Below are 22,514 nucleotides of genomic sequence, written 5' to 3'. Positions count from 1 at the left end.
TGCAAGATGTGCTGGAGCAACAGTGGCCAGTACTTGTGGGAGTGGCCAACCAATGGCTGGTCTAGTTTAAGGCCCAGGCCAGGAGAGGGATCCCATGCCTGACACTTTCTGGATGGCCAGGAACTGGAAGCTGGATAGCCCAGAGACCTGGGGTAGAATCAACCACAACTGGAAAAAAAATCAATGAAATGATTCCTAACGGTGTTCTGCTCTAATCATAGATTGCTGCCTAGTACACCCATCATCAGAGAGGCTGCCTCCAGCACCTGATGGGAGCAGACGCAGAGACCCACAGCCAAACATTAGGCAAAGAGAGAGCCCAGGTTGGAGGTCTCCATCGGGTCTCTACCCTTGGAGTTCAGGGAACCCCACAGAAGATGGGGAGGAGAAATTATTGATGCCAGAGGGGTTGAGGAGGGCACCAGGAGAGCAAGGTCAAAAGTAATCAACTAAGCAGTTCTCATAGGGGCTCTCTGTGTGAAGTGGCAATCTCGGAGTCTGCATTGGTCTGTGCTAGGTCCTCCATATATATATAATGGTAGTTAGCTTCATGTTTTTTGGGACTCCTAATAGTGGGAGTGGGAGGTGTGTCTCTGATTCTTTTGCCTGCTCTTTTTCTCCTACAGGGTTGCCTCACCCAGCCTTGATGTGAAGTTTTGTGCCTGGTCTTATTGTATCTTGTTGTGCTATGTTCAATGTCCCTAAGAGGTCTGCTCTTTTCAGGGGGAGATGTATGGGAGCCCACAACTGACTCAGTTTCCCAGTTTGAATCTGAAGTCTATTCTGAGTCAAGAGAGTTCAGGCTTGTTTGCTCCAAGGCTGTGAGAAAGTTCTGATTAGCCCACGGAGTCTCCTTGAAGGGCTGTGAAAAAGTTTTGATTAGCCCGCAAAGTCTCCTTGAAGGGCTGTGAGAAAGTCCTGATTAGCCCACAAGAAGGAACATACTATCTAGCTAGATGCAGGTTGCTGATGCCAGCCAGAGGTACACTGAGATAGAAAAAGAAACTGCCTGCTCCTTGACGCAAGGCAGGATAGATAGTGGTTGAATGCCTGTGCTGTGCATTGTTCTACCTCTGTCCTTCAAAACTGCATATAAGCTCGCTGTGAAATAAACTCGGGACTGTCCGGCATTGTCCTGCAGACCTCTCGACTCTTTTCTGTCTTCATTGTGTCTCCAGTCCACACACCTCTACCCAGCTACCCAGCTGACTGTTGGCAGGCCCGACAAGTGGCGCCCAGCGAGGGGGCAGGTACGGCGGAGTCCGTGATGGACACCACAGAAGAAAAAGGAGTGCACTTGAAAAAAGTGGAAGCTGTGTGAGTTAACTCAAGAGTAAAAGTAATAAGTGTAAATAAAAAAGCAGACATGTGGTAAAAAAAAAAATTCGTGAATAAGTGTAAAAATAAGTATGGGCCAAGGAAATAGAATACAGCTGTTTGTAAATTTACTTAAAGATACCTGAAAGGCTAGAGGTACTAAAGTAGAACATAAGCAACTGTGTAAATTTTTAGAATTTGTAGAACATATTGGAGTTAAGATACAGCAGTATTTTGATAAGCATCGTCCAGAAAAACTTACAACAGATATTGTCAGTCTCTGGACACTTATTCAGGACAACTTAGACCTTCATCCTGAAAGGAATAAAGTGTTTCCTGAATGAAGTAAAACTGAAACTAAACATCCTGCTCTGTCAGAGAGACAACTTTATGTGGATGCTTTTACAAAGTTATTTGATGATAATGACCATTTAGATTTTGGCAATGAGGCAGAATTAGAGGAAGAGGCTGCTAAGTATTATAATGAAGATTTTCTCACACCTCAAGATTCTCCTCCACCTCCATTCCTGACTATGACCGGTTCATCTGGAGAGATTAAGTGGGTTGTGACCTCAAACCATTAGCCCAATGTCTCACTTACAGATCTGTTCACTGCAGCTGGTAAATGTAAATGTGAGCACCCTTTGTCTTGGTCTGTGTTCTGACTGTTACTATGTTACTGTTCTGTTCCATGTGTTTAAGGGGACTGGGTCCCTCCAGTAAACTGAGATAAGCAGGTAGCTCCTGCCAGGTGTGGCTTATGTATTGCAAGAGAAGCCATCTATTAGACAAGACTCGCTAACCACGAGTGACGGCATCCTCTCAGTGCTGAAGTAACGGTACTTATGTCTATGTCAGTGTTACTTGTTTGTGTCTACTAATCTCCCTGGTTTTCCTGGAAAGGAAGGAGAGAGAGACATGGCAAAGGCCACCTCGCTCTGTCTTGCTATGAGGCCCACAGCATGAGTAGAGCTGGTCTTGGCCAGCAGGAGAAACCTGCAGCCAGCCAGCAGCTCTCAGAGGGTGAGGGTATGCGTTCTCGGAGCAGAACAGGCAGAGACGGAAGCTGCAGACGAAGTGGCAGGGAGTTCATTACTACAATTGGCAAGCTGAACAAACGTCGAAAAGAGAATCTGATGTTAATTGTTAATTATTATAGTCAGAGAAGTTAACAAAATTTTTTTTTTTCAGGAACACTGGCAGCCAAGGACACACTCTGTGCCTCCTTTCCTTCCTAAGCCAAGTTCTCCACTGTGATAACGTCAAGGTCTCTTCTGCTGGCCAGCAACTTCCAACTTTAACCCACTTTAACCCTTCTCTGTCCTGATACTGCTTGAAAAAAATGTTGAATTACCAGCCTGCATACTCTGATGTTTTGGGAAAAAAAATTTATGCTTTTGTCTCCACAGGAAAAGAAAAAAGTACATGAATACTGGTCATTTGAGTTCAATGGGTTACAAATACTTGTCATCATTTATGAAAATTGATTACAAATTATTATTATTATTATTATTATTATTGTTATTATTATTTTTTGGTACAGGGTTTCTCTGTGTAGCTTTGGAGCCTGTCCGGGATCTCACTCTAGCCCAGGCTGGCCTCGAACTCACAGACATCTGCCTGCCTCTGCCTCCTGAGTGCTGGGATTAAAGGTGTGCGCCACCACCATCCCCACAAATTGATCCCCATTATTGATTAAGATAAGAAAAACTTCTGCTAATCTAAAATGTTTCACATTGATACAGGCTTTTAATATATTAATGCAAAAATAAGTTTTTGTTATGATATATGTATATATCTATATGTTTCTATTCTTGTTTGGAATGTTTCACCTATGCATTGTTCTAAACTGCTGGGAAGAAACCACAAGGTAATGAACTTTAGTGAAAATTTGCATGTTGTCTAAAAAGCAAGAGAAGGTGAAAGGTGGGAATAATGTTAGGTAAGGGAAAAAAAGGAATTTGTCTATGTCTGGCTGAACCAGAAAAGCAAACATAGTAAAAGGTGTGACCTGAAGGTAAATGGCAAGTTGTAGACAGTCAGAGGGGATGTGAACTATCCTGAGTGTGAAGGAAAACTGTAAGATATATGTGGGATTTAACTATATTATGTTAATTTGGTTTTCTTCATTTTTAAAAATAGCTGATGATTCTTCATTGCAAAATGTTTATGTTACAAATGGAAATATATACACATGTATGTATGTGGACATGTATGTGACTTAGATTTAACTCTTTAACTCTGTGTGGGTATGAATGAAAGTTAGATCCAACTGTGTGTATGTGTGTGTAACTATTGTTTAATTTTAAACAGTAACCACATGGACTTCCTCCATCTTGGCTTGTGACCTCATCATGAAGTGGTCAGCCATGTGGCTGGCAAAAACCTTTAACATAAGATTAAAGAATACCTCTCTTAGTCCTAATGAGCTCTCTGTTTATTGTGTCTCCTTTTAGACTAAGGAGGCAACAAGCCTCAAATATTTTGGATTGGTATATATTTTTATATAATATTTCATGTTATAAAAATTAGGTTTATATAATATAGGATTTAAAAACAACATTTAATAAAATATTGAAGCTGTACCTCAATGCTTTTATACACAAGGATGCACCTTGCTCTGGCAGATAAACTTTGCAATTTAAGAGTCTCCCAGTTGATAATGGTCTTAAAGACATAGAGTGATCATAGGAAACAGCTGAGGGTTATGAATCTTAACAGTTTTGCCAGGTGATGGTCATGAGAAGCAGGAGCCACAGGAAAATGGAATAGGCTTGATTCTAGAAGATATTTTGGAAAGGAACCAAATGTAATAAATGTTCCATTTACTAAACAACAAACTGATTGGCTATTTAAAATAATGATTCTTGGGCAATTGCTTTTGCTCAGTTTTTGGGTCAAATTGATAATCATTATCCTGCTGATGAACTATTATAGTTTGCTCAAATGCATTCATTTCTTTTTCCTAAAATATTAATAAATACTCCAGTAAAAGATGCTGCTTTGGTTTTTACTGATGGGTCTTCTAATGAGAAAGCAGCTTATGTGATTAATGGTGACGGACATGTAGTTCAAACTACTCCCGGTTCAGCTCAAGTTGTTGAGTTGAGCTGTTGGTTTTTCAAGTTCTTAAAGATAATTTATTTAATTTATATACAGTCAATATATTTGTAGAGTTCTTTAAGTTATAGAAACTGTTTCTTATATTAAAACTATTAATGAGCAAATAAGAATATTATTTCAACAAATTCAGGATGCAATTCATTTAAGGAAATTGCCATATTTTGTAGAACATACTAGAGCACATTTAAATCTGGTCCATTGGCTGAAGGTAATGCTTTAGATGATAAATCTATTCAGTTGATCACATGCTTTATATCATCAAAAGAGTAAAAACTTAACAAAACAATTTGATTTAACAACAGAAACTTGCTCACCAAATCGTTAAGAAATGTGCTACATGTCCTCAATATTTGACTGTACCACACTTCAAAACTGTATGTAAGCGGTCTGTGAAATAAACTCGGGACTGTCCGGCATTGACCTGCAGACCTCTCGACTCTTTTCTGTCTTCTTCATTGTCTCTACAATTCACACACCCTCACCCAGATACCCAGCTGACTGCTGGCAGGGTCCAACAGAGATGGGGCAGGGGAGTGGACCTGGGGAAGAGGGGAGGTGGGGGGAACTGGGATAAGTGGGAGGGGGCAGGGGAAGCTATGGTCAGGATGTATTGTATGAGAGAAGAATAAAAAAGTTTTCAAGGAGTACAGGATACTTTACTCTTAGAATTTTGCCTGATGGAGAGAAATATTATTACACAAAAGTGCTGAGATGAAAGTATGTTTAGGGTACTCTGGACACAGAGAAGGGAGGCACCTAAACTAAAAAGATGCATGGGCATGGGAAATAGCTTCCTGGGGCAGAAAGACACTTGAACAAAGCCTTATGGGACAAACTGTCAGCCAGAAGAAAAGAAAAACAGTTTAACTCCTGTGGGGACACGTTCTATCCTCATCATTGTACTTCAAGTGCCTGGCCAAAGGTAAACATACGCTTAAGTATGTGTGAACAAAACACAAAGTGCAGATGCTAAAAAACAAACTAGTAACATAAATTAGGGAAACAAAGTCCTGATCCTGATGGGTCTTATAAATCTTTTTAAGTGCAATGAGGAACCATTTTTGTCTTTGTGGAAGGGAAGTGACATGATACATTTGCATTTAGAAAGCCCAATCCTTCAGAAAGAATAGGAAATGGATGGTAGAGGGGTGCCAGAATGGATCAGAAAGAACTGTTAGGAATTGTAGTTTTCAAAATGACTATAGCAAAGCCATGGTCACCACCTTCAGGAAGCTGATAGTTCAACACATGAAATGTGTATGATCAGGAAATTTCAGTACAACAGATAGTAGAGGTGTGCACATGCTGCTCTGCCTGAGTTCAGGAAGCTTATGGGTGGCAGTGGCAGTACCAGAAACAGCATCTGACTTCTAGTCAAGCTTTATCCAACGCTGTCCTGCCTGTGATTTCCAGAATGATAGAAGGAGGGAAAGGCATGGCAAGCAAAGAAAAGTTTATACCTTTTGTTTCAGACTGAGCTGCAGGGAAAATTTAGATGCTCTTTGCACTCAAATCTATCATAAGCATTCTTCCCCAAGACCTTTGTCTCCAGAAGAAGGATACAGCATCCAAATATTCACTACACACATTGAGAGCCAGCAATCTCTACTGGAAGGTCCAGGGAAATTCCAAGTCTAACACCTAAGGACAAAAAGGGGATTATTCTGAGAAAGAAGTGATTCTTTCAGAATCAGTGGATTTCAGATGACAAAAATCAAAGTCCTTGTTCCATGTTCAGAAAAGGCAGATGATCACCAGGGGGGGAAAAAAAGCCCAAGCAGAAAAATGAAATCAGCTAAAGCAGAAAGCACATTCCTCTAAGCTACATGGGTCAGTCAGGTCAAGAGTAAAGAGAGAGGATAGAGAAGGACCAGGGCAGAACACCAAGGACAAGAATCTGAGGAGTTGTGTTTGAGCACATCACTAAGATAGGTAGTCTCAGAATAGTCTCCAAGTCCGTGACAAAAGACAAATATGTCTTGAGGATATATTTGCAAAGTCTCAGCTACTTCATATGGTAGGAAAGACTAGTGCACTTGATGGGGATGAGTTAAGAAAAAGAATCAGGCTGGCTGTGAACCAATAGCTGAGGAGCCCCCATGGAACTGGACCAGGCCCTCTGGATAAGTGAGACAGTTGATTATTAGCTTGAACTGTTTAGGAGGACCCCAGGCAATAGAACCGGAACCTGTCCTAGGTGCATGAGCTGGCTTTTTGGAACCTAGTGCCTATGCTGAGACACTTTGCTCAGCCTGGGTGCAGGGAGGAGGGAACTGGACCTGCCTCAACTGAATCTACCAGGCTCTGCTGACTCCCCTGGGGAGACCTTACCTTGGAGGAGGTGGGAATGGGGAGGGTGGACTGGGGAGGAAGGCTGGGTGGTGGGAGGAGAGAGGACAGGGGAATCCGTGGCTGAGATGTAAAATTAAATTAATTATAAAATAAAAATATTTATTAAAAAATAAAATAAAAGAGTATTTTTATAACAGTATGAAATATAAAGGCTTAGCTTCCTATTTAAATGCTTACAAATGACAGGGAAAACCTGTAGAAGAATGGAGAGATGTCAGAAAGCTAAAGGCATAAAGAAAACCAATAAAATTTTATTAATGATGAAAAAAAACCAACAGAAAACAGAGCCAGGCGGTGGTGACACACACCTTTAATCCCAGCACTCGGGAGGCAGAGGCAGGCAGATCTCTGTGAGTTCGAAGCCAGTCTGATCTATAGAGCAAGATCCAGGACAGGCACCAAAACTACACAGAGAAACCCTGTCTCAAAAAAAAAAAAAGAGAAAAAGAATTAGGTCTATATAAATATATCAATGTCTGTCCATATATACATACTTACATATGTGCACATCATCCAGAACATGTTTTAAGGAAAGTTTCTAAGGACAATGTAAAGGAAGAAAGGCTCCCTGGAAATCCTGGGGTGACAAACTAAAAAACAAAATTCAATTAAAATTGGAAATGGATTTTTAAAAATGTTCCTTAAAGCAAAACATACTGCTAGGTAAGCCTCTCTAACAAGAAGTGGCCTCAGTTTCTCCTCCTCTAGAGAGGCCAGTACAAATACCTAGTCTCAGAAGGTTTGTATATGTTTATTAAATGATATAATTAAATCATCTTCTATATTTTCTAATGTATGCTGTGTCAGTTTTCTTTTGCTTTGTCTTATTTTACCACTGTCAATGATGATAACAGTGACTCCTACTGGAATAGAATTTACATCTGCAGAATCAAGCAAGTACTGTTTTATCATCTGAATTACTTTTATTCAGTTTAAAAATACAATCTGCTTTGTTTTCTGGAACATAGTGGGCCGTGCATGATTTGTTTTTCCCTGAGATTTCTTAGGTCCCTTCTCTTACTCTTCTTTCTACATCTACACCTCTTGATCTCATTCTCAAATGCAGTGACCTCCAAGCTGTAGGACAGGGTTAGCTCTGCCTCTAAAAATAAGATAGACTCCTTCCCTACTGCCACGCCATCATACTTCTCATCATCGTTCAGAACAAAAGGTCAATGCCAAGAGGGATTCACTCTCTCCATACTAGGAACCACACCATTACCTATTTACTATTATTATTCAGAGCAAAAGGGCTATGCCAGGAGGGAGGTCAGCGACTGATTTCTGACAAAAACACCAATTACATTTCATATGGTTAGCTAGAAAGGAATTTGGCTGGTACAAACTTGTTTTTCTGCTCTGGGCTACCCCATAATTAACACAATCCCCAGGCTCTGAGGCCAAAAGATATTAGCTGGAATCTAGAAGAAATAGGTGTCAAAGAAAGAAAGGTAACTAACATATTCTCTTACTTACAAAAAAAAAAATATAACACTGCAATTGCATTCAGCTTTAGTCTCCTCTATGGTGCTTCTGGAGGGAGGGGATTCCATCTGTTCTGTGCTCTGAGCTGCAAGCAGAGTACATATCTATATACATACAGGAGGCTCATTAAAAATACTTAGTAACACATCAATGACTGTATACCTTCCCCATTCAATCTTCATTCTATGTAGTATAGCAGGGAATCCACCTATTAGCCTGCCTAGCATTTGAGTAGGAAGGAGGATTGATTATCAAAATAACAGCAACTCTGGTACTATAAAAGTGCTACCGGAGTCACAGGATAACATAGGCTTACTCAGGGATCCCATAGGCCGTTGCCTTGCGGTGAAAATTCATATGTGTGTGTGTGTGTGTGTGTGTGTGTGTGTGTGTGTGTGTGTATTTCTGTCCATATATGTGTATTTGTGTGTATAATGCTCATATTACATAACTCTTTGAACCACCACCAGTAGGGCAAGGCAAGTAAATGTGTGTCTCCTCACCCCAATAGTTGCTAACCAAAAGCCTACCTTTATAGAGCTTCTTTTCCATACAAATTTGTCCTTAGTTACATCCTTAACCTTATTCACCTATATCTACCTAGTGACAGCATGGGGAGAATAACAGTTCTGTAGTGTCATCATGGAGATATTTCATGTCTATATTTATCTTCACAACATCCATGAGGTATATGGAGCACATACTAATAATGCCTGCATTTTATGGATGATAAAACTGAGATCCAGAGTGGTAAAGTGAACTATCAAAATCACATAAGCTAGCAAGTGTTGGTTCCAACACAAGCTGGGCTGCCTAATTCCAAAGCAGATATTTATGTTCCCATTCTTTCTTTTTCTTTTTCTTTTTCTTTTTCTTTTCTTTTCTTTCTTTCTTTTTCTTTTTCTTTTTCTTTTTTTTTCAAGACAAGGTATTGTAGCCCAGTGGGATCTCAAACTCACTGTGTAGTTAAGGATTACCCTAAACTTCTGATCCTCTTGCCTCTACCTCCCAAGTACTAGGATCTTATTCGGTGCTGGACATTGAACCCAAGAATTTGTGCACACTAGGCAGGCAATTCTAGCAATGTAACTACATCCCCAGCTCACCCACGTACCATTGGAACCATCAAAGCTGTCCTGCCCTTTGATCATGTTCTTTGTAGCTAAAACTATTATTTGGGAAAACTGACCCTCTTTCTTTTGAGGATTTTCATGTGCTGTTTCTGTGTTTTATTAGCACTTTTTTTTTCTACCCCAGGAGGCAGCAGAGGCAAGTAGAAAGAGCTCCGTATTTGAAGTCAAGTAGGATTGTCTGGATCCCAGCTTTGAAACTTACAAGACCAATGACCTTGAACAAGTCACTTATCTCTGAGCTTATCTTTCTGACCTGTAAAACAGAAATAACACTAACTATCTCAGAAGCAGTTGTGAAAAACAAATGAACTAATAGAGATAGGGACCTCACAGTGCCTAGTACATGGTAGAAGTTAAATAAATATGGATTGCCTTCCCCGTTCCTCTCTCACTCCAACTTGCTGTGCTGGATTGAAAACACTTCTTTTGCCCAAAGCTGAAATTCAGGCTTTGATTCATGATCCTACTTGTCTTACTATAACACAGGGTGGCTCACATTTCAGCTTTTGGTTTATCACTGAAAATGGTTGCTCTCATAACTTTTTAAAAATGTATATTACAAATGTGTGTGTCCATGTTCACATGTGTGTATACATTCTTATATGTGTTGGGGTGCACATGGGGGAGTGTGTGTGTGTGTGTGTGTGTGTGTGTGTGTGTGTGTGTGTGTGTGTGTGAATGCACACACGCATATGGAGTTCTGAAGTTCATACCGGGTGTGTTCCTCAATTGCTCTCCATGTTTTTTTCTTGAAACAAGGTCTCTCATTGAACCAAGAGTTTGCCAATTCTGGCTAGTCTAGTTAGCTGGTTTGTTCCAGCAATCCCCTGTCTTTGCCTCCTGAGTGGTGGGATTACAGTGGACTACCATGACTTCTCACCTTTTAGGTGGGCTCTGGGGTTCTGAACTCCATCCCTCCCATTTGCACAGCAAGCACTCTGTCCAGTGAACTATCTCTCAGCTCTCCATAATCTTTTCGTAGTTATTTGGCATACACTGGGAGCCTACATCTGGTGTACACACACATGTGGGGGGGCATGCACACATACACACACACACACTCATGTACTTGAACATGAGAACATGTTTCTAAATAATTTAAAAGTTTAAGCTGTTACTCAGACATTACTTCCATGCAATAAAACAGATAAATCAGCCTTCTTCCACTTAATAAGCTAGAACCAGAAAGTTTGGGTTGCCCTTATTTGGGTAGGGAGCTAACTTACTCACTTACTTTGATTTGAATAAATGATGATACTTCATGTCTGTGATTTCTTACCAAGTTCAAATCTCATGTCCTCAGAGCCATATTCCAAACAGACTTTCTAGCAAAGGACGGAGCTACTACTATCCAGTTTCCCATGGGCTAGTTTTAGACTGTCAATGTGGTTTAGCTTGTACCTAGCTATTTCTCTGTTATCAAATTCTCCGCAATGGAGAGTGTTAAACAATGGGCACAAAGGAAGGTACAGTGGGCATAGGAGAAAACTGAGCTAGTACTGGAGTGGTGATACAGGACTTTGATTAAAAAATGTAAAGTCTATGGAGTTTGACTGATGAGAGGATAAGGAAAGCTTTAAAATGCTTTCCTTATACATTTTGACAGTTTTTAACAGGTTGCAGTGAAAACATTACTGCCATCTTCAACAGTTTTGTTGTGAAATTGTCGAAGCACGTCTAAAGCTAGACAGCATGATGAAACCCCAATTGCTCATCCTTTAACTTCAAAAGCCATCAACATTTCGGTTGGTTCGATTTGTTCTTTTCCCTTTCTGCTGCAGTATTTCAAAGCAAGAAATGATTTCACTCCCCACTACTTTCGTTGACACCTCAAAAATATGTTTTATTGCATAAGGATTGACACAATTTCTTAATACTAGAATCTAATGCCTGTTCTATAGTTTGTCTTCACCAGTTATATAAAGAAGTACCTTTGCAGTTGATTTATTGTAATCTGGTATGTATGAAGAAGAATTTGGTATTGGATTTTCAAAGGCCACACATATTTGAATAATCATCACATTTTATAGTGGAAAAATAGAAGCACTCATTTGCGCTATGCACTGTTTCTATTGTCTTTAAAAAAATTGAGCTGGACATGGTGGATTGTGCCCATCATCCCAGCATTGGGAGGCAATGGCAGGAGGGTCAGGAGTTCAGGCTAGCCTTGACTAAAAGTGAGCTCCAGATCAGCCTGGGCTGCATGAATCTCTGTCTCAAAATGCTAAATTGAAACTGGGACATGGTGGTGTACACCAGTAATCCTAGCACTCAGCTTGCTGAAGCAGGATGATTTTTGAATTAGAGGCTACCCTAGGCTAATCAGCAAGATCAAAGGCAGCCATAACTACACAGGCTAGAGATGCTGGAGTCTACTGCAGGAGCGAGAACCATGGTGGTAGCATTTATCTCATCCATTATAAATATGAAGGCCCTTGTAAAATGGTATTTCATTCATTCACACAGCACTGTGAATTTCAGGTCATTGAAAACAAATTTTGGCTTTTCCACTGCACCGAGTCCACTGAAAAGTGGCCATGAGCAAGGCCCACCCTTCCAAGCTGAAGAAATTTATGGACAAGAAGTTATCATTGAAGTTAAATAGTGGCCGACATGTACAAGGAATACTATGGGGCTCTGATCCTTTTATGAATCTTGTGATTGATGAGTGTGTGGAAATGGCAACTAGTGGGCAACAGAATAACATTGGCATGGTAGTCATATGAGGAAACAGCATCATCATGTTAGAAACCTTGAAAAGAGTCTAAACAATGGTTGTTCAGCAGAGGAGTCCACATCCTTCCTCTAAGGACTGATTGGGGTGTAGAACTGGGTCATGTACATTTTCATATGAAACTTTTTGCTAAATAAACTTTTGTGATACTCAAAAAAAAAAAAGAGAAAACAAACTGTGACGCAAACATTGGACAGACAGAAGACTAGAACATCGCTGGGTAGAACAGAAAGGGAGATACTTGGAGAATGCAGAGGTTACAGGAATTAGGAAAGACAGTCTAACATGAGGACATTCAACTGTTCAATTGAAACTATTTCTTATTTCACTGATTTCTTTCTGTATGGAAGCAACTCAAGTCTGGAAAACTCAACTGTCATATTTATAACAGGAGGCTAGTCCTACAGGATAACACATATCTGTCAGTACACACCCTAAACCAATTGGTAGGTCCTATTCTCAACTTTAGTTGGAATTCAATATCTATTATTCTACTAGAGAGTTGACCAAAAAGGCTAGGTATAAATGACTGAACTTGATCTCATTCTGCAATTGCATGGTAAAGGAAAACATGAAAGAAAATCCCACCTGCTTGCTGGTATATTTTTGGTATGAGAGTATGAATTCCCTCAATAATCTGAGATTGTTGACAACACAATTCAATAACTCTAAATTGAAAGTTACTCATATAGGAAATAAATACTTTAAAAATAAGAAAAGGCCTGGGGCTGTAACTAAGAGATAGAACACTTGTCTAGGATTCAAGAGGCCCAGGGTTCCATCCCCAGCCTATAAAAGAGTAGAAGAAAGGACAAAGAGAAATGATAAGGGGGAAAGATAGAGCTACAGTATAAAACAGATCAGGTAGCAAATAAATACGAGGGCTGGGGAGATGGCTCAAGAGATAAGAACACTTGCTGCTTGTAAGTGTGCAGACTTGAGTTTGGAGCCCCAGTATCCACATAAAAGCTAGGCTGGGCAATGAAAAACTGTAGTCCCAGCACTGAGGAGTGGGGCACAGACAGATGGGTCCCCAGAGCTCAGTGGCCAGTCAGCCTAGCTGAGCAATGGCAAGCTCCAGATTCACAAAGAGACCCTGTCTCACGGAGATAAGGCAAAGAGTGACAGAGCAGGACACCAATATCCTCCTCTGGCCTCCATCCCCACACACATACACATGTACATACACGAACAAATAAATAAGAATTTAAATACTTGAATAAAACTATCAATAAATCAATATAGTAGTTCAGTTGAGAATTTTGTAGCTTACAGAAATTTTACATTCTTCTCTTATATTCAGTCACAAAGAACAAAGTTACATTAAAACAGTATGGAATTTAAATTCTATCATCTATGATCTTTATTCTGCAAAAGAGAACTAAAAAAATCACAAAAAAAATGAATTTCCAAATCCTTAACTGCTTGTAAATTAAGAAACAGGCTCTTAAATAACTCTAAAAACATCAAAGTTGTAATTGTTAATTCTATAGAAAATAATTAGAGAGCACAGTCTTATTTTAAAGTTTATGTGTTTGGACGTTTTGCTTGTACATTATGTCTGTTTGGGGCTGGAATAAGCCAGAAGAAGGCATCAGATCCTCCGGAACTGGAGTTACAGGTGGTTGTTGGCTACCATGTAGGTGCTGGGAACTGACCACGGAACCTGAAAAGCAGCTGGTGCTCTTAACCACTGAGCCATCTCTCTAGACCCAAGGGCATAGTCTTAATACAAAACATCTATTGGATACTGTTAAAATTGGACTCAAGAAACTATAAAATGATAGATAAATTAACAATTTAACTCAAAAAATGGAAAAAGAAATCAAAGTAAATAAAGAGAGGAAATTCACTTTTAAAAAGGTGACATTAATGGAATCACCATAGATAACTATAATCATAACTAAAATAAAAAGTGGCTCTTTCAAAGCTCAATGAAAAAGGAAACGAATAAAAGAATACCAGCACTCCAGAGACAGAGGCAAGTAAATCTCTGAGTTCAAAGCCAGCCTGGTCTACACAGAGAATTCTAGGATAATCTTTGCTACATAGTGAGATCTTGTCTCAAACACACACACACACACACACACACACACACACACACACACACACACACACACACACAAAATACAATAGTAACAACAGAAAGGGAGAGATGCCCATAGCTATATACAATAAATAGTGGGCTGGTAAAGATACAACAACTGGTCACAATTTACAGCACTTACTTGTTTTTATAGTATAAAATTGCCACTATGGTGGACTTGAAGCACCAGTGTGTAGCCACTAAGCCCCAAATGCGAAGGAATGGCATAGAACTGGCAGCCAGTTCCAACCCACTACTGGATAGATACTAAAGTAATTACAAGGGAATATTACATATAAACTTATGACACATAGTTGAAAAGGTATTGAAATACTACCTGATTTTAGGTAGTATTTAGAAGAAGTGAAAAATATTGAGACTAATAACTTTACTCAAAATTGGAAAGTTACTTGAAGATCTTAAAAGGCTCCAGGTCCAGACAGTTGGAGTGCTGAATTCTAGAGTCTCTTGAAAGAACAGATTAGTTCCATATCATTGTATTCATTTAAAACCACAGATAAAGATAAAAAGACCTCAAATGCATCTGGTGAATCTAGTATAATATCACAATACTCAAAGCCAAAAAAGATAATCAGAAATACTAAGACTATAGATTTACTTCACTTCTGAATATATTTAAAAAATTCTAACTGCATTTAAAAATTAATTTTAACATGGCAACAAAGAAATAAAGTATCACTTTAGAAATAAAAGAATGACTTAACATTAGAAAATTTACCAACATATGGAATTATAGTAACACATTCTAAAATTTAAAAAATTCATTAGTCAAACCAAATGAAAACTCTAAATTAAAAAAATAGTTGCATGAAGATGCTCAAAACAAATCACCAACATCATACTAGGTGACATGCCCTTTCCAGTAAAATCACAAAGTGAGAATATCTGACATCATAGTTCTTGATGTTTGGTTGACGCAAAAGAAAATGAAGTAATTGGTGTATTTTTGTAAAGAAGATAAAAGCATCTTGGGTAATCCAAGAGACTACTTTACTATAGATCTAAAATTATCAGTACAGCACGAAAACACACAAAATCGAAAGCTTTTCTCCACATGCTTTTTAAAAGTGAAAATGAAAAAGTAACACATTTCCAACAGGTCTATAAAACACCTAGGATTCGATTTAACAAAGGGGAACATTATCTATTTGGAAAAAATATTAAAGAAATGATTTAAAAAATAACAACTGAAAAATATAGAGATGTACTATTATCAGGTTTCTTGATAGTGACCTCACACCATAAAAATATATTTCTTCCAAAAATTAATATGCAATTGTAATAAGATAATAATTACAACCTAAACTGAGTATGATTTATAACTGGATAAGAGTATTTTAAATTTCATATTAAAAAACAAGTATCTAAAACAATAAAACAATGGAAAACAGACACCAGATGTTAAATATGTTTTGTTTTGTTCTGGTTTGTTTTGTGACAAGCTTTCCCTATTTAGGGCTGGCTGGCCTGAATTATGTATCCTAGACTGTTGGTGTGGTTATGATGATCCTGCCTCAGCCTCCCAAGAACAAATATTATAGGTGTGTGCCATCATGCCCTGTCCAATTGTTAAAACCACTATAATTAAAATAATAAAGCATTGGCAGATGAGTCGAAAATTAAATCAATGGGACAGAAAACAGTATAGAATTAGAATTAAGTCCACATGAAGACTCAATATATGACTAAGGCAACACACGCATTTAATGAGAAAAGGACTTTTTATATTTTAACAAATGGCCCTTACACAGTAACTATCTCCCTAGTAGTAAATTTCAAGATCTCATATATCCTCAAATAATGTCAGGTGTATTAATGTCTTAACTATAAAAAGTAAAATCATTTCAAATGTGGCAAGAAAGTTTTATGGAAGGGCTGAGTATGTAGCTCAGTTGGTAGTGTGCTTGTGTGGCTTGCACGAGGTCCTGGGTTTTAACCCTACCACCATTTAAACTGGATGAGCTGGCACACACCTGCAACCCCAGCACTTGGGAGGCAGAGGCAGAAGTTAAGGTCATCCTTGACTGCATACAGTCCAGCTACATGAGGGCCCTATCTCAGATAGTGATGGAGGGGAAGAGGAGAGAGAGAGAGAGGTTGATTAAGTTAGTTGTGTAGAGAATTCCACAAGCTCCTAAACTCTTCTCATCAATCAGTGGCCTCCACTTGGAAAACATTATTCATTCCCATGGTCTTGTGCATGTGTGGCCTATGAAGAGACTAACTCCCCTTTAATTTTGTGGTGCCCAGCTATAAGCACAGCAGTCCAGTCTTCAAACCTCAAGTCCCAGCACCTCCATGTTTGTTTGCAGCAAACTCATGGTACTCCTACTTCAGAGAAAAAAATAACAATTATATCACAAAACACCCAACAAGCATCCCTCTTCAACCATTTTCCCTTCCTTCTGTCTTTTAGGGAAAGGAAAGGGTATGTCTCTCTAGAAAGCTCACCCTCTCCCTGCGCTCTGGATCTCATTTTTCTCCTCTTTTGGTGTTCCTCACTTATGCAGTTAATACTCTTCCCTGTTCCTGCCATTCAGTCTCTCTCTCTCTGACAATTGGTTAATTTCCACTGGCATTTAAAGAGACTTGTTTTCATATCATCTCAAACACTGAAAACCCATTTACTTCTTCTAGAAAGTCTGTCTTCCCTCAGCTTCCATGACACCAATCTCAGTTTTCTTCCTAACATTCCAGCTCTTCACACACATCTTAAATGCCAGTATTCTTAGAATGCTGGCATTCTTGCAGACTCAATTTTTGGTATTTTCATGGCTGAGATTTTTGCCTTGTTTTGGTATGAGTGGTTGGTTTTTCTTTTTATTTCTCCTGTATTAAGGATTTATATAGGGCTTTCACATATGATGGAAGCAATCTACCACAGAGCTACACCCTTTTTTACTTTATTTTGAGACAATGTCTCACTAAATAAGGCAGGCTGACCTCGAGCTTTCAATCCTCCCACAAGTCTCTTAAGTGTCTGGGATTGCAAGTGCATATCACCATACCCAGTCTGATCTCATCTATTTCTACGGCTTTAATTGCCACTGAATGCTAGTTTCTTGCCTATTTTTATTGAGATATAAATTGCATCCCATACAATCAATACATTTTAAGTCAACAATCCAATGGCTTTGGATATGTTTAAAGACTTATGCAATCATTAGCACAATCCAATTTTTAAAAGATTTTTTAAAAATAGGTTTATGTGTGCATGCATGTGCATGTAGATTTTCACAGAAGCCAGAAGAGGGCATCGGATGCCTTGGAGTTGGAGTTATAGGTAGTTCTGAGCCCCACAATGTGGTGGCTGGGAAATGAACTCTGGTCCTCTGCAAGCACAGCAAGTGCTCTTAAATACTGAGCCATCTTCAGCCCAGCAAATCCAATTGGAGAACAAGTCTATTACATTGAAAAAGATCCTTATTTTGCCTTATCTATATTTCCATCCCAAACCTCTCCTAAAATCTGAACCCATATACTTAATTACTTACTGGATTTTTTTTTTGTTTATCTAAAAATGGGCACTACAAACTGTGTTTCCAAAGTTGAACTCATCTCCTTCCCACTAAATCTAAATCCTCCTTAATGTCCTTAAATGTAATGAATGAAGTGCCACATGATTAACTCCTCTGAAACACTGGCATTCGTTGTTCTGAACTGTCTCTTTTTTCTTGTCTGTGCATCCAATGAATCATGACATTCCATATATTTCACTTGCTAAGTATAACTCCAATTCCTTCCTTCCTAATTATTACCCCACTAAATCTAACAAAGCATCTTTGTTAATCTACCCATCCAAGAAATGTGTACTGAGGGCATCATGTACCAAGCACAGCATTCCCTAAACTAGTCTGCTCCAGTTTTTTATCTTCATGGTACATTCTCCCCCGACCCAATACTAGGGTTGGATTCATGGTCTTATGCATGCTAAGCAAGCAATCCATCACTATGATATATCCCTAGTTCCCCTGAAGAATTATTAATCCAGTAGTCTCACAGAATAATTTAATCCCCCCCACACACATTAATTCCATGCTTTAAATAGTTTCATGCTAAATATCAGTTGGCTTCTCTCTGACCTTAGGGTAAATTCCAAACTTCTTAATATTATTTTACAATCCTTTGTGACCAGGTCCCTCCACGCTCCATCTTTTATTGCACTCCTTGAGCAAGTCCCTTATCTCAGCTGAATTTTCTCAAACGAAAACTAAGGATAATAAAAGTGCCTATCTCAGAGGTATTTGAGAGGATTAAATGAAATAATACATGTAAAGTAGTTAGCACACTACCTGGTGCATATTAAATATTAATAAGTGTTATCTATTGTTGATGGTAATAAGAATGTTAGCCTTTCTCAGTCCTGCTGTCATGAACTCCTATTTTTAGTGCTCACTGCTGTTTTATATCGTAGGCTCTGCTAAAGTCTTTAAAGACGAGCATCATGACTTAAGACACCTGTTACAATCCCCACTTAGCACAAAGCTAGATACACAATGGAGTTTAATGAATGCTTTTTGATAAAAGTCCACAGAGGGAAAAAGTGGTTGAAGTTTTACTGTCTCACTGGAGGAGTTTATTTTAAGTACAAAGTACAACGTGGTGGCTCAAACGTGTGATTCCAGCACTTTGAAGGCTAAAGACAGGAGGTTTGCTGTGAAATTGAGGCCAGCCTGAGCTACATTGTAAGTTCCAGGCTAACCTGAGTTATATAGTGAGATCCTGTCTTAAAAAAAATAAAAGATCACAAAATTATCAACACCACCCCATCCCCATCCTCTGAGAGCATCATTTGCTTTTACCTTCCAGCCTAATGTGTCACTAGGTTAGCATGGAACTTGGCAATACTCATTGTAAGTCAGTGGGCTCTTTTCAGATGGTTTGCTGCCAATATCCTGTTTTTGACAGAAATGGAGTGTGAAATCATGAAGGTGCTTAACTCTATTCTCTGGCAAACAAGCAGTATGCAATTTGCCTATGCAATATCATCTGTGATATCAGATGTTTGCTTCTTAAATATCAGCATCCAATCTAGGTTATCAAAAAACGTTAAGCTCCATTCCATTAGAAAGCCAATGGAATCCTCCTGAATTGGGTTGGAGCTCTTGGCTGGTGACCATACAGCAATCAGAAACCCAGAAGAGCCCCCAGAGGGCTTAAAGACTCAGGGCTCTTCAGTTGCTAGAATACCCCCCAGGAACTTGGCAAGACCTTTGTAGTAGGATCAGTAGAAAATAAATGAATGCCTTGCTTTGTTTCCTCTTCCTTTACACATTGCTTCTCTCCATCCACCATCGTCATCCTTTCCTGCCTAGTCTCGCCACTTTATGTCCTAAGATTGTCCCTGGACCTGAGATCTTATCACTAAGACATCTTTGGACATTCAGATGCCTGCTGCCCGATGTTAATGCATGATCACTTGTACACAGATTGTATTTGATGAGCAAAGGGTGGAACAGTGTGGTTCTATGTAACAATTGTTAAAATGAAATCTTTGAGCTAAAATTTCACATGCTTAAGATTATTCCAAAACCATTTGGGGACTTTGGTTTTATGGGGGAGAATGTGAAATAGGCTTGGTATATGGAAAAGGAGAAATTGTTGGGGGCAAGTCAGCTTCTCATGGGAGAGATCATATTTTCATTTAGAAGAAACAAAATGCCAAGTTCTCTGTTGTTGTTCCTGGTTTTATGGAGAAAACACCAAGGAACTGAAAGAATGAATCGAAAGAACCCTTTACAGGGAAAGAAAATCCAGGGGTCAAAGCAATACCCACAACCGAGTTTAAACACAAACATCTCAGTACATACACATCCCTTGTTCCTCTACAAGCACCAAGATGAACACCCAGGCAGTCATCTATAAAGTAAACAGATGTGTTGCACAATGCAAGGGTACTGGGATATATACTCTTAGAGAGATGACCAGGACAGAGACAGTATGCCCAAATACTGTTTAACTGTCATATGAGCTGAGATGTAAGGTTGCCTTTATGTGCTGAAGAAGTAGCTAACGTCCTGAGTGTACATGCACTTCTCAATTATCATTCCATCAAATAACAAAAGTTCACCACTGACACACACAAAAAATGCATTCATTTTTGCAGAGGAAATCGAATGAAATACTTTCACTGGTAATGTGTTTATTTTTAGAGTCTGTATTCAACATGATAATATTAAGTATACTTGAGGCAACACCTCTTTACTGCAAAATTCTTTGAAACTGTTTAGAAAACTTGTGTCTCAAAGATACTCTTTTTACCCTGTGCTGTCTTGATGCCTAGCCTTTAGAAGAAGGACAGTGTCAGGCAGTTTCAGCAAGCAAGCCCAGATCCCATGGTAAACTGCCTGACTATAGGTTGGATAGTGCTGATACCTATAGCTGACTACGTTTTCAGTAAGTACATGGTCCTAAAGCAATCTGAGCAATAAGAGTTTGATCATGAGGCCTTCTTTATTCTCCCTCTCCTTCTCCCCCAACACAGCCTCATAGGATATGGGGGCCTAACCTGGGCTGCCAAAGATTGGCCAAAGGCAAGAATATGTGCCAGTGAGGCTTAGGTTAAGGAATGCCAAGTCCCCAAACAGAACATCTACTCTTCTAGAGATTCAGAGATTTAGTAAGAAAAAAAGTGGGCTTTCCAGGGCTGTCTCCTTATACAAATCAATGGCAAGTGAACAAACAGGCTTTCTAAGCTGCACGGTACAGTACAGAAAACAGGAGCTTCAGAGCCAGAGATTTAGAACCGCATCTCAGTTTACTGGACATGTGACCTTGAGTAGGGCATCTCATTCCTCTGACCCTTGGGTTCATTGCTTGAAAGTGGGGATATCACCTGCTCTCTCACAAGGTTGTCTCAAACACAGAGAATGCAAACAAGAACTCCTCTAGCACAATGCCAAGAATAAATTATCCAAATATGATTCTCCTCCCAGTCCCTGCTAAGCATACCATGATGCTGGACTTCTCTCTCAAGACAGAGCTAAAAAAGGATGTCTCAATGGCTGTATGTGCATGGTGGTTGTCATAATGGTTATTTTCATTTTAGGCCAAAGTAATTTTCCCTTTTGGTTGAGATGCTATAAGAGAAATGAGGTAAGAGAAGAGCTAGAGGTATTCAAGGGTACAAGCCAGGTTCGATAGGTCTTTAGCTAAATTACCACTGTTCTAAGAGAAAATGAAGAATGAGGCAAACTGTGAAGATTTAAGCAAGGAGGAAGGGTCAAATTTAGGCAAATGTTCTAGTCATTTAGTGAATTCTGGGATTGTGATACTGAGTAATAGGAAACAGAGGAGGATAGTAAGCAAATGGGCAATGGGGCTACAATATGAGACTTGTCATGTTGAAGGAGTATATTAGAACAGAATGAGAATGTATGTTCAATGGACCATCTTGGCTAAGAAGACGTGACCACACTTGAGATCTTACTTGTCCTAAAGATAAGGGAGTGGGGGAATAATATTAGTCTGAATTCATTTTATCCTTCAACCTCATCATGTATCTATACCCTCTAAATAGCCCTACTTCAACAGTTAACATGCTCAAAAATGTTATTTTACTTCAATATATCAGATTTTGTCACAAAGTAGTTTTGAAGAAGGATTGAATGCATTATGTGTCTGAAAAATTATAAAGTGTTTTCTTTTGTAGTATAAAAATAGGTTGTGCCCACACTTCAGATTGCACAATAGATTTAGATTCTCCATCTATATTAAATGTCAATTGCTATATACTTAATAAGATTGAATGTAATACTCTGAATTAGTCACTGCTGAATAGACCGACCAGGTCAGTATGCACTTATTTTCCATTGTTCGTGGAAACTATTTTCTCCACCTATAATTCCACAGTGGTTTCAAAATGGGTATTTCATTCTCACAAAGCACTGGTAGCCCTAAGTCCTTCTTGGGAGCTATCAAGTATGCTTTTCTTGCTCTTCCACCTTTTATAAAAATGCTCACTGAACATTTTCTTGAACAAACACTAAATCCCAAAGAACTCCCTGTCTTTATAAACTACTCAAACTGAAGGCATGTGTCCTTCTCTCCAACTTTCCCTTTGCCTTTCCTTAGAGCCAGTAATCTAGAGGAATTTGGACAGAGTAATAGACAAGTTTACTTAAGTATCAATGGAAAGAATCTTTTCGTTATTCTGGTAGAATGGCAGTGAACTTGGACCTACCAAATAAAAGTGGGTGGAAAAAGCTCACTGAGCACAAAATGTTAGTTTGTCACATTTGCAAAAGTTACTTGCATTTTATTA

At 39.0% G+C, this 22,514-nt stretch overlaps 2 protein-coding genes across 5 annotated transcripts in view; one reads left to right on the top strand and one right to left on the bottom strand.

The window, feature by feature from the left end:
- The window catches only part of Mid2 (midline 2), a 109,363-nt gene that overhangs the window by 49,669 nt on the left and 37,180 nt on the right, over positions 1-22,514 (bottom strand). The window lies entirely within an intron of this gene.
- Positions 11,948-12,344, top strand: LOC119086687 (small nuclear ribonucleoprotein G-like). Its single transcript, XM_037199252.1, has one exon. The coding sequence runs from the start codon at positions 11,948-11,950 to the stop codon at positions 12,134-12,136; it is 189 nt and encodes a 62-aa protein (XP_037055147.1). The 3' UTR covers positions 12,137-12,344.

Source organism: Peromyscus leucopus, chromosome X (assembly GCF_004664715.2).
Source record: "Peromyscus leucopus breed LL Stock chromosome X, UCI_PerLeu_2.1, whole genome shotgun sequence".
Lineage (NCBI taxonomy): Eukaryota > Metazoa > Chordata > Mammalia > Rodentia > Cricetidae > Peromyscus > Peromyscus leucopus.
This window is presented reverse-complemented; position numbering and strand designations above follow the sequence as displayed.

What these genes read in the sequence shown, in the direction of transcription:
- LOC119086687 (XM_037199252.1), top strand. Translation starts at nt 11,948, where the DNA reads ATGAGCAAGGCCCACCCTTCCAAGCTGAAGAAATTTATGGACAAGAAG.